General features: G+C 43.0%; 1 protein-coding gene across 2 annotated transcripts in view; it reads left to right on the forward strand.

Annotated features, from left to right (window-relative positions):
- The window catches only part of LOC143326616 (plexin-A1-like), a 249,698-nt gene that overhangs the window by 56,516 nt on the left and 175,259 nt on the right, over nucleotides 1-17,923 (forward strand). For both annotated transcript variants that reach the window (XM_076740331.1, XM_076740332.1), the window contains exon 3: nucleotides 2,965-3,147. In XM_076740331.1, coding sequence (XP_076596446.1) covers nucleotides 2,965-3,147 — 183 coding nt within the window. The remainder of the gene's footprint in view (nucleotides 1-2,964; nucleotides 3,148-17,923) is intronic.

The raw sequence follows: 17,923 nt of genomic DNA on the forward strand, positions 1-17,923 counted from the left end.
CCTTGTGAACCGTGAAAGAAAAAAAAAAAAGAGGAAAGGGACAAGAGAAATATGTGGACACAGAGATGGTAAAAGAGAAAAGAGTGAAGAAGAGGATTTGCAGCAGGAGGAGGAAAGAGAGGGATGGAAGGAAAGAGCAGAGCGAAAGAGAGAGGAAATGAGTGGAGGTTCTGTTGTCTTTATCAGAGGAAACAAGGGGAACTGCATGGCAGGAAGCCAAGGCTAGGGTTCATACTGTCACTGAGCCACCCCCCCCCCCGCTCTCTTTCTCTCTCTCTTCTCCATACTCCTTCCCATCGTCTTCCTCCTTCCTGTCTTTTATTCCCTCCTTTTCATATCTGTCTCCATCTGCCCTGCATCACTTCATGTCTACTCTTGATTTTCTCCCTTTGTCCTTCCTCTCAAATTACTCACAAAAAAGTTCCAAAATTGAGAACATGTGTATGTAAATCACACAAAAGCTGAAGCATTGTGTATACATCTCTCTCCATCACTTTCTCACGTTGTCTCTTTGTTGCCGTGTGTATGGGTGCCTCTGACGTCTGCCACAGACTTTTTCTCAACCCTTTTTTAACCTGCAACACACACACACACACACACAAATGTGCAATAATACACATGTTCACTGACAACTCAGCTGTTTTGGGGGGATGGGGTGATTGATTAGTCTCTATGGAGACGATGCATCTTGTAATGAACAAGAGAAAGCTGGCATGTTAATTTGTGTTGTGTGGGTGGCTCAATCTTGCTTCTGTGTGTGTGTGTGTGTGTGTGTGCGTGCATGCACTTTGTTCCCGTCTTTACATGAATGTTTATGTGATCCTGCATATTTGTTCAAGTGAAAGTTAATGTATATTTTTAGCTCCTTATTTTGTGTTTGTGTCCGCATGTGAGTTCCCATAGTAAGCGGCTTCCATCCATCTGTTTTTATGCACGTTTTCATTTGGCTCGTAAAAAAAAGTGGATATTGCAAGGTTTTTTTCAAGCTTGGCTGAAGTGAAGTTGCTGTATTGAGAGAATACAACTGTGACAAAGTGCAATGGAACCAAACATAGCGAATACATCATGATGAACATGGAGCATGTGAATGCCTGGAGAGACTAAAAATAGCATCAGATGAAAGCATTGAATGTGTGACACTGTAACCTTCCTCAAATGAACACCGGAAACAGCCATAAATGGCATATTTCCATCATGTCTTCATTCGTTTGAGGTTTGCCTGGCGCTCCTTTAATCACATCATCTCGTCCTGCACTCTTCTGTAATAGTTTAATGGTATCAGACTGGAGAGTTAGTGCCACAAACTGTTTGTCTCGATATTCACATAAGTGGACGGAAACACGCATTTAATTAGCATTTCCTTATGCTGATTTCCTGACAATTCTGTTTAAATTTGCTCTGCATTTGGGTGAAAGCTTTATGTTATTTAGTAAGTATGTTGCGTGTATGCGTGTGCATCTGTTAAATCTCCTTTCAGAACTGTGTGGACATGGGGCTTCATACCTAAACTTGTCTTTACGATCATTTCCGACGCTGTGCTCACATTTGATTCATGAACGACGCTGAGCATAAAAAAACCTTGCTTAAACCCCATGTGTAACTTCCACACCTGTGATCTGTAAACTAAAATCAAGTTAAAATGATGGCACCTGCCTTGCTGTGTCCCCTCATGTAATGCCAGCACAAATAAGGGTTCAGTCAGGAGTACAAGAGAACAGCAAGCTTTTGGAAGACGAGATCATCTTCATGGTGACAGCAGAGGAGATTGAAGCCAGGCATATTCTGTGGACTGAATAGTGGGTTGATAAATAAAGCCAAAACCTGCAGCAACAAGGTGGACCAGGAAGACAGAACTGTGGCTGATATTAAAAAGAAATGGTCTGACCTTAAACTAGAAAGGAATAAAAGCGTGGTTAATTGATAATAATCACATTGTTTACAAAGCTCATGCAAAGTTCACCACAGGCTTGGACGCGTAAGTGACGCGTAAATAACTGCTTATATGTGGTTTTCTGCTGAAATCATGCATAAGATCATAAGTCTGTTTTAGAAATGAGGCCCCAGACGTGTGTATTTCCTACACACACTTGATGCGTGTGTGTAAGGCCTTCAAAGTAACTCAGTCGCTGTTGATTATCTCTGTTACACATGTCAGAGTAAGGGGAACCTCCTGATGCGTACATAGCTATCGCATGCTTTTAATGATATGCCAATTACACACGCACGCACACACACACACACACACACGTTCATAAATCAGGCGTGACATATCAGCATATCACTGAGGCGATGTGTCTGTATGAGACACTTTGATTATGATATGCTAATCTGACCTATAATTTACTTCCTGTCATTTCTCTGTGATCTCCTCCGGTGTCCTGCTCATGTTTTCACTCTCGCCTCCATTTTTCCAGCTACAGTTGACTCACTCGCTGTATTGGCTTGTGTCTTATTAGGAGCTACATTGGCAAAGCTGTACACAAAGAAATCAATATTTAAAACATTAGCGAACAACTGTTCATCCGTCTGAACCATGCTGAGACGCTTAATTGCTTGGTTTGACATCATGTCCTATGAAATAATCAAATGCTGTAGTGGAGGGGAGGGCATCAGTGGCACAGAGGCCTTTGCTGCATGTTACTGTGCTTTTTGTCTTCAATGAAAGACAAATGTCACTGGCTTGTCGATCAGTTTTCAAAAAAATAAAAATAAATAAAGCTGTTGGGAGTTGATGAAACTGAAGTTCATTTTTCCAGTAATGGCCGTTAATTTCTTACCATTTCTCCCTAAATCTGCACCGACTTGGCTTCACTCCAGCACCATAAAACGTGCGCTAAGTGCCAGGGAGATCGAAAGCCTCCTCCTTCTTTAAGAATTAATGTTAGTTTAAGGAGAGAAGGGATTTAAAAAGTGTTAATGGTTGAGTTAATGGCTTCCTCTCCCTCTATCCCCCCGAAACCCCAGCCGCTGCAGATAGATGACAACTTCTGCGGCCAGGACTTCAACCAGCCTCTAGGGGGCACCACCGCCATCGAGGGCATCCCGCTTTATGTGGACAAGGACGATGGCATGACCTCTGTGGCGGCCTATGACTACCGCGGGCACACTGTGGCATTCACTGGCACCCGCAGTGGACGCATGAAGAAGGTAGGCATGCTGGAGTGTGTGTGTGTGTGTCTGTGTGTCTGTGTCTGTGTCTGTGTCTATATTGCTCTTTAAGGCCGAAGCTGTATTTCTGTTGTGGTGTGAAAACCTCATAACTCCACTTCTTTCAAATGTATTAGCTTGAGGTAAAGTACCAGAAACTCTTCAAGCAGGCAAAAGTCAAAGATACAAACCTGCAGTAAATGTGTAAATTGTGACAGAATTATCTGGAAAAGGAACAATGCTGTTTTGCAGACCAAAGATTTTCACCTGACAGTTACTGTGATGTTATCCAGTGTATTTTCTGCTTTTTGCCATTGGCTGTTTCTTCTACATTGTGAGCGATGTGAGACATAAATTACAGCAATAACTGACATGAAACTAATAAAATGTGACTAAAATGGGGATTCAAACGCTCCTGCTGGAGTAGAATAATGTGAGTGTGTATGTGTGTGAGTGAGTGTGTGTGTGTGTGTGTGTGTGTGAGAGAGAGAGAGAGAGAGAGTGTGTGTTTTTTCATGCTCTACAGAAAACCGTTTTCACTTTGAAGCAATTTTGTGTCATTTTGTGATGTATTTTCAATGGTCATTGGTTTTGGCATCGCTGACAAATGGTTTTGTCATCAGAAATCTCATTGCAGGCATCAGCTGTGAATGTGTGTGTGTGTGTCTTTGTGTATCTGTGTGTATGTGTGTGCGTCTATCGTGTCATATTTTTGTGTTTTGTCTTTAGATGGCTTCTCACTGCTTTGTCATTGAATGCTATTAAGACATAACAAATAAGACACATATACATCTGAAGAGAAAAGTGAGGCAGCAGCTCTGGAGATGCACATCCTGTCCTACAGAGCGAGGTAGTGTGCGTGTGTGTGTGTCTCTTTGGGTGATGTGTGGAGCTCATGCTGTTCGACACACCCGAGCTGTGTGGGTTTTATCTTGCTGAGTGTTGTTTGGTGGTCTAGTCACAGTGTTGTCAACAGCCAGGGAGTGTTTCTGAGTGGCTATAAGGTGGGTAAAGATGATTTCTTAGGTGTCTGCTGAGTCGTGCTGGTGTGAAAGCCCCCTGTTTTGTGTGTGTGTGTGTGTAGTTCTGTGTATTTGTTGTGTGCTGTCCTCAATCATGGGCAAGCAGTAATTTTCCATCATGTGCAGCATACACACAGCATGCAGTCCCTTTTGAGTGTGTGCCTGCGGGTTTACAGTATGTGTGCGTGTATGTGCGTGTGTGTGTGTGTGTGTGTGTGCTCCTCAAGTACCCATGTTGAGTAGACCGCACAGTGTGTATGCCAATCAGCTGCTCCTTCATCTGAGATCCGACTGAGCCGCTTCTGTTTTTTTCTTCTCTTTTTTCACTTTCCCCCTCAGCAGGACATCTCCGTATGAGTGTGTCCGTGTCACCAATACTCTGGAGACTGAATAAAACAGTTACCTGGGGATAAAAATAATTGCATAAATACATACACAAAACAAAATAAAGAAAGAAGGAACATCCACATTTCACTGTCAGCAGCATTTAACTTTGAAAAGTTTTAGAGAATGTTCCCGAGAGTTTTATTTATTTATTTATTTATTTATTTTTCTGAGGAGCACAATACTTTAAAGTCATCTATCATTTTGTAGGTGCTCACACAGTGATGTCTTTGTTCGGACGTCTTTGTGTTTACATCATACTTTCTGTCATATTCTATTAAAGCCAACCAGAATGCATTTGAAACATTCGGTTGCTACAGTTTTTGATATGAGTTTGACAGTTTCAGCATTAGACCTGTGTGTTTCTGTAGACGGTGGAATATCTGTTGCAGTAATGCTGCTGTCAACTGCTTTTATATAGGCTATGATAATGTGCATAACACACACTGGTGCACACACACACACACACACACGCACACACACACACACACACACACACACACACACACACGCCTCCTTACACAGCTTCCTGTCTCTGGTGTTTTGCTAAGTCGACTGAAACCTAGCCCACTAGTCCTTGTGCCTGACCCCTGTTCTGTGTGTGTGTGTGTGTGTGTGTGTGTGTGTGTGTCTGTGTTGAGTGTGTGGGGTCAGCAGATCCTGGATGATATCCCGCTGATCGGAATCCCATTTCCCCTCAGCCGGCGTGTCTTCCTGTGCTCGGGCATGGAGGGAGGAAGGTGAATATGGAGGTGGAGGCTGCCAGTGTCCTCACACAGATCAATGCAGATGCTGCAGTAACATGTAGTCTATGAGCGTATGAGCAGAGGGATGGCGAGACAGGACACCAGTTACAATAAATCAGCAGCGATGGCAGCTATAGCCAGTTTGTGAGGTTTGCACACTGGTGCCTGGTATGTCTGACACAGGAGGCTATTAGCTTTAGCTTCAAATGAGGTCTTTCCAAATAAATTGGAGGACAACAGTTAATAAATGGCTGAACTAGATTTGTATGTAACAGAATTTGTAGGGAGGAAGAGGGAATAGAGCTGAGATCAGAAAGAGGGAGGAAAGGAGAGTGAGGCTGAGGCAGATGGAGAGAGATGGTTACAGGCTGTGTGGTTTTATTGCTATTCATTGGGAGTTAAACTGTGCTCCTTGGCCTAATGAAATGTAAAGCTGCAGCGTATTGATGTCTACACACGCGCACGCTCATTGGATTCCTGCAATATGGTTGCTGCTGAATGTGTGTTTGTCTGCGTGGACGTGTCTCAGCCGCTAGACTCCCTGTATTGATTGATCTATGAATATATAATCACTAGTGTAAAATCTTAAGCATAGGCAGTCCATTGGATAAGTGATGGTGTCTTTTTGTGTGTGTGTGTGTGTGAGAGAGAGAGTGAGAGAGCTGTGACGTAAGCCAGGGTAAATCAGCGCTGCCTTACATCAGCATGACTAATCAGAAAGCCTTCAGTGAGTAAGCACAGCATGTATGTGCAGGACACCCTCCTAACATCTCCCTTACTGTTGAGTTAATTGCTTTCTTTCTATACAGGTTTTGAATGTTAATGTAAGGACGAACCGTTGTCTTAGTTGCCCTTGTAGACTGCAAATCTGCAGTTCTCTTGGTAATTTTTTTGGAATCATTGTTTGCACAGTGGAGAACAGCTGATTAACAGTGTGTCAGAATAGAGGCTCATTTTGTGGTTTAATGCAGTAGGGCCTTTGTTTGTGTAAGCTATTACATAGAGTGACCAATAACAAAAAAAAAAGCAGAGGATGACAGTGTAGGACACACTGCAGGATGTGGATGTAGAATATGAACAGAAATGAAAATAAATCTATCATTTTGTAATACAGTAGTACAATAATTGATTCATCATCTCACTTTTGGACTGTTAGACAGTAATTTGAAGATCTCACCTTGGATACAAGAAATTGATACTTTTTTGATTACTAAATAGATCATTTTGGAATTAATCAACATTTTTCAAAAAAAAAAAAAGTCAGTTGCAACCCTAAACTTTTCCATAGGCCATGTATTACTGTTGATGTAGTTTGTGGAAGACTGCTGGTTTGAAGGGGGACTGTGTAATGTTTGCTGAACAGAGGCCACTGTGGTCACATGTGACAGTCATGGGCTAATGCTAAAACACTGTGAAACAGTAGCATGATTAGAAAACAATAAAGAGTCATCATGCACTGAGCATGTGAGTTCTTCTTTGACCTTGGACACAGTAAAAATCTTAACTCAAGCTCCACCAGCTATCTTTTTTCTGAGCACTTATGGACAACTGAGGATGACCATCAGATCCAGCTCCTAAAGTTACTAATCGGTGGATCTTGATTTGAAATTGTATTCCAAAAAGCTCAGTGTTTTCTGTTATATATGGTGCCATTTTTGTCAAAATAAAAAAAAAATCACTTAGATCAAAAACATCACCAGTGTGTCTTCACCAAATTAGCTCTTTAACATTGTTTTCATGGAGGCGCCATTCATTGTTGGATGCAGAGTGCAGAATCCAAGGCAAAAGATAAAGGATTAGGGGGGTGTTTAAGGCTGAAGGACATTCTAGAATGCAGAGGGTCTCTAATGTGTGATGAAAGATGTACAGTAGGACGACGGATATAGGGCATACGGGATGAGTGTGGAGTGTAGGGAATATTTGGATGTCGGATACAGCCTTGCAGCCACAGCATGAAGACAAAACAGCTGCCTCTCTCCTGGTCCTCCCAGCCAAATGCCACCAGTCTCATGGCAGCCGGTCAGCAGCAGCATGTATATGCATTATATATTGTTTTCTTTGCTCAGTACATCAAAGTGGGACATGATGACATTTCTCTTTTAAACAGTACATCCTTTTGTAGGGAGACAAGGTGTAGGTGGGCTACCAATAGCTTTTAACATCATGAAATTGTACTATGGGCTTCCTTCTGTGCCGTTTGCCAGAAACATCCTAACCACCCCCCTCAACCCCCCCTCACCCCCCACCCACATCTCAGTAAAAACCTGGAAATCCTTTCATTCCCCTCATTTCATCTCCTCTTTTGTCTACCTGGGAGAACAAAGCACTCTTGCCACATCAGGCGAGATGAAAAGAAACTCTCAACAGCCTGAAGTATTTCCAGACTTCAGAAACAAAAACAGGCAAGCAAGACAGGCAGAGAGAAGGGGAGATTTACTCAGAGCGGTGTATAGGTGTGTGCACGTGCATGTGTGTGTGGTGGGTGAAGGGGGGTGGTTTCATGTCATTTCATCATTTCCCTGCTAGCAGCAAATCCAATTACTTTTCCCTTTCCTTTCTATCTTGGAAGATAGCCTGAGTGACAGGACCGATTGGAGCAGCGCTACTGAGGTAACTGTGCCAACTGCTTGATTGACATAACGCTGCCACTTCGCTGCCTCGAGACATGGAGATGAGTGAGACTGGTTAGGCTTCAGGGCATCTCAGAGCCAGTGAGGTGGACCAGAAGTTCGCCGGCCCCGCTCCTTCGATGGTACATCCCTCCCACTCAGAGATGATCTAATTCGTTCTTTGGCAAGATGCTTCCTGCGTTCTCCTCATCTTCTGTGTGACAGCTGTGACATGCGTTACCCCATCCTATCTGCCTCCCTCACTCTCACTCTCCCTGTTAACAGTAGCCCACCCCCTGAATGATATCAGCCCATGAGCAAGGATAATAAGCTGTATATATTCTGTGAATTGACTCATGATCTGCCCACCTTCCTAAGTGGTACTGTATATCGACCACTATACCACCAGCGAATTCCAACTTCAAATCAAGCATTAACGCCTACCTGCGTCCTCCCCCTTGCAGTTTGCGTATCAGTGCATTTGCTGAAGTACTGTACAATTTTGACGTGCTCGTGCTTTATTTAAGTATTGCCTTATTACGAAAGCGTTCTGCTTTCTACTTATACTGACAGATGAAATATTGTACTTTTTACAATTTGACAGCTACAATTACTGTTACTTTTCAGATTGCAATTGTATTTAAGAAACTGTTTGGAGCCAAAAAAAGAAAAAAAAGAAAAAAAAAGGCAAAGATTAGAGAAATGTCCAGATAATGAACACAAATCTTTAGAGAAGAGCTTTGTTCTCTCTTTTCCTCATCCTTTAATCATTTCATGACCCCTCAGATTTATCTGGTGACCTTTTGCAGGGGCCCGATCCCCAGGTTCTAACCGATGGAATAAGCTGCCTAACTGTATCTGAATTTGATAAACTACCTCCACCCGACCAGCTATAACAGAAACATGCTGCTCACATATTGATAGATCAGATTTAACAATGTTATTTACAAGAATATATTAATCACTGAGGCCATTTTTCTGCAGAACAAGCACTATTAGTTTTAATACTGAAACTGAAGTTGGATTTTAAATGTACAACTGTGACTTGTAATAGAGTATTTTTACATTGCTGTAGTGATTTTGTTACTGAAGTAAAGGATCTGAGTACTTCTTCCACCACTGAGGAGTTCCCAGCAAAGTGATTTTCCTAACTTTCTTTCCCAGAATATGTTATTTGAATAACTTTTAGAGGCCTGAGGAGGCAAAACTTTCCAACATTTTACAAATAAATTGTTAGAAAAGAGTCAGTAAAAACTACCAGTATTTGTAGAGCCTGTTAATCATCTTATAACCGTTCAGATTTATCTTGTGACCCACTGCACAGGTACCGCACTCTGACTGGGAACCACTGGTCTCAGCAGTTTATCATGCAGGATACGAGCTCTTCAAAACCTCAGTATCCAGTGAATGAGAGTGCCTTGGATCTCTTCCTAGAGTTCGAGGTGGCTATGCATGTATTGGCTCTGCAAGCTTAGCAGTAAAACTAGCTGTCAGAATGATTAAGCCTAATCAGAAAACATGGGATGGGAGGTAATTTAGCATGCGAATGCTAATTAGCACTAGCATTTAGACTGGCAGACGATGATTGAAGCGGTGCATCGGCTGCTCAGCCTGGTTAAATGGCAAAAACACCAGGCTGGTAGAGATGATTGATAATCTCGGGTCGGGCTGCTGTCTGTTTCCCTGTTTGTGTGTGAGTGTGTGCGGACTCCAGTTTCTCTTCTCTCCAATGCAAACTCATAATGAGCAGATGAGTGCAACACCTGAACACACTAATTCCATCTTTATCCCATTAACTAGAAGTTAGTGGAATAATGTCCTATTGGTTTCTCGGAATACACAACAGGCTTTTGTGAAGCCTTGCTTGGTGTGTGCATGTGTGTGTGTGTGTGCGTGTGTGTGTGTGTGTGTGTGTGTGTGTGTGTGTGTGTTAGTGGTATCATTCATAGCTTGATCTTCTGCACTACACATACACTTACACTGCCCATGTACATGCACACAGTCAGTGTACGCACATGCTCAAAAGTGTGATCAGAGAGTTTCTGAAGCTGTAGCTTGAAATGCACTGTGTGTGATATCGTATATATATATTAATGTGTCAGTGAGGGGATGTTTTTGTTCTTGTGTGTGATCCTCCGTAAATGAATGTGTGACAAAGTGTGTGTGTGTGTAGCCGTTCTAAGTTCCTGTTGAAGACTAGTGTGTAAATCTTGCAGAGATAATATTACTGCTGTAAGCGGTCCTAGTGTTTGAGTGAATTATCATCCTATTTTCTCCGCTGCTACTTCTCTATGCTGCCTCTCTTCAGGTCTTGTAGTTTTCCTGTCCACAACGTCCCTCTCCCCCCCCCCCACTCCCCCTCACTCGTATGTCACCTTCAGCTCTCTCTCTCTCTCCCAACTGAGGTGGGCTACATGCCCGCAAAATCTGCCTCCCTCGAGAATTTCCCGCTTCATCTGTGTGTGTGTGTGTGTGTGTGTGTGTGTGTGTGTGTGTGTGTGGGGCGTACTGTCCTCTGCTCCACTCCTCATTCCCTCTCCTCTCCCTCATTGTCCTTATCTCCTCTATCCATTAGTACATTAGTGTACGTCAGCCCTGAAAAATGTGCTATCTCTGTCAAGCCTTTCATGAGAGAGAGAGTCACACACAGAGGGAGAGAGCTAGATGAACAGATATGAAGACATGTCGGGCAGATCCAAAAGTGATACGGTACACCAAGTTGTAAACGATCGTATCGTGCATCTGCATACAACTTAATGCATGTGTTTGTCCGGAAGTTTGTCGAAGAGGGGATTCTTGCATTCAAAATATCATATATCAGCATATATATACAGTATGTGTGTGGAAAAATGGGATTTGAAAAACGTCTTCATCTGAAGTACATGCAAAATGGTTTTCATTCAAGGAACTCGCAGTATTTCTTTCTTTCTTTCTTTCTTTCTTTATGACTGCCAAAATGATTCCACGCAGAAAGCCAGTGTATGAGTGCGAAAATGAATTAATGGGAGGACACCTTCCACATGTTAGAACGTCTCCTCTGTCCTCATCCGCAGTTTGAATTCCCCAGCTGTTACTTATCATAGGAGCAGACAAATGGACAGTATGTAGGGAAAAAAAAGACCAGAACCCTTTTTTTTTTTTTTTTTGTTAAAGTCAGCACTGCATCAGATGAGGATGGAGTGATACAGAAATAGTCCTTTAGCGCTCACAGAGTGATCTGAATTACAACAGCATGATCTCTGCCACCTCCGGGACGGAGGCTGATGTGATACTGTTCTGCATCACTTATTAGAGGCAGCCACTGCTAATGTGCCATTGTGGTTGTGGGTTCAATTCCCCGGTGGGCTATCACTTCATATGTATTACCCCCTGTGTCCTTGAGCAGGGCATTATCTCAGCAGTCCCTCTGGAGGAATATGGCACAGTGTTAATGGACGGACGATGTGCATGGAGAGCTAGATGGATGGATTAGTGAGCTAATGAATCTTTGATAAGTGGGAAGGCTCTGTAAGTGTCAAGAGACAAAAGGAAAGATCACAGCTAAACCTATCAACTGTGAGATGGCTTTAATTCACTCAAATCCATCGCAGCGTCTGTCTTTGGTATTGACATTATGGAGACTAACTAAAACAAAAAGGTCCACCGTTTTTGGACAGACCTATGTCAACTTTTTTTTGCTCATGTTAATATAAGATCACACCGTATTGACATCGGTTTTAACTTCTTCATGCAAATTGTTGAACTTGGGGCTGACAGTTCTCTGTGAAGCAGCTTTCAGTTGCCATAGTGATACATTCATGTTAGCTGGCAGACACACAACAATTTTACACAAGGGTTTTGCAATTATTTCTGGCAATTTGATGAATCAGAGTCCAATATTCTGTCTCCTTTTAACTCTGTTTTTGTCTCCACCATCTCCTGAGGGCAAAACATATCTGGCTTGTTGCTAAATGCACCGCTCTTTTCACCAGCTAGTTGCTAACCTTTAAATGAATCAACAGCAACACCCCATAGGATAAATGCCGTTAGCGTTGACAGTCAATGCAACCATGTTCCACTGTTCCAATCTGCTGCTCTGTCTTCCAGGAAGGGCTTACCCCCCATGACGTTATTCACATATGTCCCCAGTATAGTGTGCATATAGTGATTGAGAGTGAAAGTTGTGCTGGGAGAAATAATGCAGTGTTGACCCTGTAACTCCAGAAATCCAGGCCCCTATGTCACTGCAGACATCCCACCCCGGCACTGAGTCAGAATGTCCTACTGTTAGGGCATGTACAGCCACAAGTCCAGACAAACAACAGACACAGACACATATGCAGACGTTCAGCAGCAGCCAGCGATGTGTTCTGACAGCTGTTGTGCTGATGACCGGTGTCAGGTGCCAGTGGCCTGATTCAAGCTGGCTAACCTCCTCCCATCACAACATGTGTCTGCACAGATACGGGAGGTGATGGGTGGACATGTGTCTCTGTATCTGGCATGCATCTGGAGAGCAACTGGCATGTTGGGGGGGGAGGGGGGATTGATGGGAGTGTGTGTCTATGCAGGTTTGTTTGACACATTGTACTAGGGAAAGATGCACCTCACTCTGTGTGTGTATGTGTGTGTGTGTGTGTGTGTGTGTGTGTGTGTGTGTCTGACAATCTTCAGTATTAACATCAAGGGAAAGATGCTGCCTGTGTGGGTGTGTGTTTATGTCTGATTAGAGGGGAGAGGAAACATTTCAGTGTGTGTTTGTGCCTGTTATGTTAATCTCTTTCACATCAAGGAAAGATGCAGCCTGCATGAGTGTGTGTTTTGTGTGTCTCTTTGTGTATATGTGTATATGTGTGCATTTGATTAGAGGGCACATGCAGGAAAGGATACAGACTGTGTGTGTGTGTGTGTGTGTAAAGGGACTGCAGAGGGTCAATTTTCCATTTGTTTGTGTGCACATGTGCAAATGTGTGTATTGCTCTCTGTGAGATCTGTAGATTAAAGAGAATCTCACACTCCCTCCATGTGTATGAGGGCTCATCTTCATATGTTTGTGTTGTGTTTAGTGTAGGAAACAGTGTGTGTTTACATTTACAGCAGCTGTGCTTTCTTCATGTAGCATGGGAGCTGCCCACCTGATGCCAGGGCAGCTGCCACACTGACAGCCCCCGTACACACACACACACACACACACACACACACACACACACACACACACACACACACACACACAACAGTGCCAGTCCACCTTTTTTTGTATCTGAGTGTGTGTTTTCTGCAGAGGGGAGGAGAAAGGGCCAGCTGCAGTGTAAAGCCTTCATCAACTGTTCTTCTAGACTGCCCCATCTGTCTGTCCATTAATACACACTCAAACACACACATACACTAATGCATACACACTGTCCTTCTGTCGTCTTATCAGACACACATGGCGTATCACACTCAATGGGGTCTGTCACGACAATTATCTGTATTCTCTGATGTCTTATATGAGGAAAATGTGTGTCAATTTTGTGCGACACCATGAAACACCATTCATGGCATTTCTGTTTAATGGCACGGTACAATTAGAGTAGAAGCAGCTGTATTGCATGCTTAATTCATCATCCATGAAGTGAACATCATTGGTCATCTCCAGATGGGTGACAAATGAAAGGAAAAGCCATCAGAAAGCGTCATACTAGGGCGTTGTCTCATCTGAAGCCTTCAGAACAGCTCCGCACCTCCTTGTCATAGACTCCACAAGTCCCTGGAAATCCAGTGGAAGGATGAGTGCCGTTCATCCAAAACATATTCTCTCATTTGGTGTTTTGCTGCTGATGGTGTAGAGCACTGGTTTAACATCCCTCATCATTTAGGGAATAACAGCATATTTTCAGACAGTCTCTCCTGGAAACCATTCATAGTGTTGAACTGCAGCCAATAACAGTCAGTCTGGGAATGTTACAGAAATGGCTGCACTCGGCCCCCCCAGTGCTCAACCAAAGACTGACAAGTACTTCAGATGAGGTGGACTTCAGTCTTATCTGCCTTCTAATGTGCTGTGAAACCCTTGGACAATGGTTCAACTGTGGAAAAATGGGAATTTTGCCTGACCTTCTGTATTGCCACCCCCTGTACAGATCTAAAGAAAACCACAATTTTACCCTCTGTGGTTAAAATCTCCCCCACTCTGTGCCGCGTTCTGTAAATTGTGAGCTCTTGTTTGATCCCGTGGGGGTTTTTCCCCGCTCATTGTCGTAACCTTGGTTTATCTCTGTGTGTTTTAGTCCAACTCAAAGCCAGCTCTCGAGCCAGACACAGGGATGTCCGGCCATGGCTCAGCACACACATGTTAATGGCAGAGACAGAGAGTCGGTAGGTCAAGGGGATATAATGAAATAGAAAATAAGAAGGTTGAGAGAGAGAGACAGAGAGTGTGTGTCAGAGAGTCACAGCATTGTCCTTGATGATGTTTATGATATTGATTGGCCTGCTCTCCAGGAGCCTCCTGATTTCTGATTTGGACATTTGCGAACGTTGTGATTGCAACGAGGACATCTAATGTCTCGAGTGGGCTTTGCAATCAAGGACAATGACCCTTCACTCCATGTAAACTCTCTCTCACACACTCTCTCTCTCTCTCTCTCTCTCACTCACACACACACACACTTACCTGCACTTGCATACAAAAAGTTCTAATGTGCAGCATTTTGTTTTTTCCCCTTTTTTCTGGCTGCATCTGTGGTTTCATAGATTGCGTACTGCATTCAGTGCTGTGACATCTTCACTGGATCGTCTGTTATTATCAAATTATTATGTTTAGATAACATCATCAAAGTCCAGTGTATTACACTGGCACCTGCACTGTGACAGCACTGGCAGCGTCTCTTAATGCACCTTTTCTGATCCTTTTCAACTCTTTTCTCCCCTTACTCTGCTGTCCTGTACTGTAACTGATCTGATACACAGGCAAAAATCCAGATTATGTTCTGTGGAATTGCTTTGCTGTATGCCTGCTCAGCGGCTTCAGAGATTTTTTTTTTTCTTCTAAACTTTGGGAGTAACTTTGAGTTTTTCTCAGGGAGGAAAGAGACCAACAGATAAACATACAGCAAGAAAGACAGACAAACAGATACCATATATATACAGGCTGATAGCGAGAGAATGGAGGAGGACAAAGAACCAACCAACCAGAGCTGGGCTTGCTCAGCCATCTGGTCTATGTGTGTTTGTGTGCGTGTGTGTGTGTGCGTGCTGCTTCTATTGTATCTAGATACAGCGGAGCGAATGACTTAGATTACCAAGACTGATATCAAAGTCACACTCTAGGACATGCTCCAAGTGCCAGCCCTGCATACACACACGCACACACACACACACACACACACACGCACGCATGCATGCACGCACACTCCTCTGCAGCCATTTGGTTTTCATTGGGAAGCATACAGAGCACTCAGCTGAAAGACAGGCGACCGTTACGTTGTGTGTGTGCGTGTGTGTGTGTGTGTGTCCATTTGTGTGTGTGCTGAGGTCTCTCTTCTAATTGAAGTGTACAGTGAGCTGGCAGGCTGCCTGATGTCACAGAGTCATATGGGGGGACAATAGAAGAAGAGACACGGAGTGGAAAGAAAAGGGGCAGGACTGGATGAGTTGATGGGAGAGAAAAAGAGAGGAAAAAGAAAAGAAAGGATGGGGGAAGACGCGAATGGGGATGAGCTGATGATGGAGAGAATTGGACAGTAACAACAGAACTAATGTGGTTAGTCTTTCCCAAATGGATCATAATGCAACAATATTACATTTCTCCTATTATTTCATATTTGTGGAGTCATCTTTCCAAATGGCTCAGAAATATATTTGATGAGGACATTCCTTTTAGCCTTTTTATTAAAGCTAAATGGAATAAGCATGCATCAGACAAAATCAATGTGACCTGCATCTCATTTCAAATATGCCGAAATAGCTATGAGCAGTTCCTCTTTGTAATGTACCCATGGATGTACAGACAACTGTCACTGTATTACTTTGAGACTGAAGAAAACTTAAAACCGTGATGATTCTCAGGCAAGTTCTGTTGTCTCAGATTTCTAAGAAGATGTATGCTTGTTTATTTGCGATGGACCTCTGAGATTATTTTACCCTCGGAAGGTGTAAGTCGCACTCAGTCTAAAAATATGTGTGTCTGTGAGTTTAAGGGGAAGGAGGGAGGTTACGCAAATTGTGACAATGGGGTGTTAAGTGTTTGAAAGTGCCTTAATTGAGCCATGAGCTTTGTGTGACATCCACTGCTGCAGCTCCAGCTGTTGACTGTGTTGGTGAGCGGGCCTCTGTTTTCAGAGCACCTGTAACGTTCACTTCACACAGTATCTTTGCCCCATTTCTGTCACTCCTGGGGTGCCACGCCTCACAGTTTGAAAGCCTCTTCATTTTTTGTGTTACATAACAGGTATTTTTGTGTGTGATTTTTTTTATATTATTATTGTGTGCATTGTCAGTGTTGGCAGGATATGATTTGGTGCCTCTGTGCACAAGTTGCCCTTTCATGTGGCATCCCAGATGTTACCTGTCTCACGCACACGCACACACATACACACACGAACTAACACTGCATCTCCAAAATGAGAAGGTAAAATCCAGTCAGGCTTGTTGCCCTCTGAAGTGTGTGTGCTTGTGTGTAGGATTTGATCTCGTGCTCCTGATCACCTTCTGAGCCAGGCACGAGCAATTCAGCAACACACGTTTTAGCTGAACTGTAGAGTGTGTGTGCGTGCATGCGTGTGTGTGTTGACAGCTGCTGTGTTTTCCCTTCTTTCCTCTTGTCCCTTACACAACAAACCGCTGTCTAAATTTAAATCCTTTAAACTCTTGAATCCGGTTGTTAGAGGTGTTATATTTTCACCATATAATGACATGTTTCTTTGTGCTTCACATGCAATCTTAGATGAAAATAGAGCAGAGGCAGCAGTACAAAATGCACACAAAAAATCATTTTATTTTAGCTATATGTAGCACAACAATTATATATTTTTTCTTTTTGTCATCGTTTCATGCTTTAGGCTCTAACTGTATTTCTTACTTTTTATTTGTTTTGGCTGTTTTATGGTTGATATGCACACCTCTCATCTCTCTTTCTGGTCATTTAATCGCTGCTGGCCTCCCTTCTCTCTTTCATTTGCCGTATTTTTCATTAGCACAGAGAAAACGTGCACACGTGCACATACAGGCAAGGAGCAAAAATGAGCAGCTGTGTTTAAAGCCACAGCACTGAACCAGAACCATCCACTGATGAGAAAGAGCAGTGAGGTTAATCCATCAGATTACAGCAGATTACAATGCACCGGGGATATCTGAATGGGAGATTATAGCAGAGAGATGAGGGATAGAATAATGGATGAATGGATGGTGGAGAGTGATAGAAGTTTAAGCATCAAGGATAGATAAAGGGATGGGTGTTTGCACTTGTTCGGCTGATATGGACTTATCCTGTAAGCATTGGGTCAAATGTTTTCATATCAGAAATATAAAAACATATTGAGTGGGTTGTGTTGTTTGATCAGTTGTTGCTCTTTGTGACATGACAGAGGTCAGTGAGTAAAAATGAAATGGCTATATATACTGTGTATATATATTTCTAACTGTCATGGTTTAAAGAAAGACTACTTGGCTAGCCATAATGTGGTTATCTTTATTGTTAATGTTTAAAGCAAAATATAAGCATAGCTATCTTTTTGGGCATTTGAGCAAATGACAAACACTGTTGTTTTCCTTGTGAGGGCAGTCTCATTGAAACTGCAAGTGAGTGCTGACATTCTCCACTCTAACCCAGTGTCGTGACATTTAATCCATGAGCCGGTCACGCTGGTGGTAAATGGAACCATGAGACCTTTGGAGAGCAGGTCAGTGGACCACACAGCCGCCTGCATCTGAACACCACGACACATGACTTCCTCACGCTGATAGAAGAGACATGGACATTGGTTAAAAGTAAGTGGAAGTGTGTGATATGGTAATAATAGCACAACAAACTCCCTGTCATACAATCACGTCGCTG

Source organism: Chaetodon auriga, chromosome 10, assembly GCF_051107435.1.
Source record: "Chaetodon auriga isolate fChaAug3 chromosome 10, fChaAug3.hap1, whole genome shotgun sequence".
Taxonomy (NCBI): Eukaryota; Metazoa; Chordata; class Actinopteri; order Chaetodontiformes; family Chaetodontidae; genus Chaetodon; species Chaetodon auriga.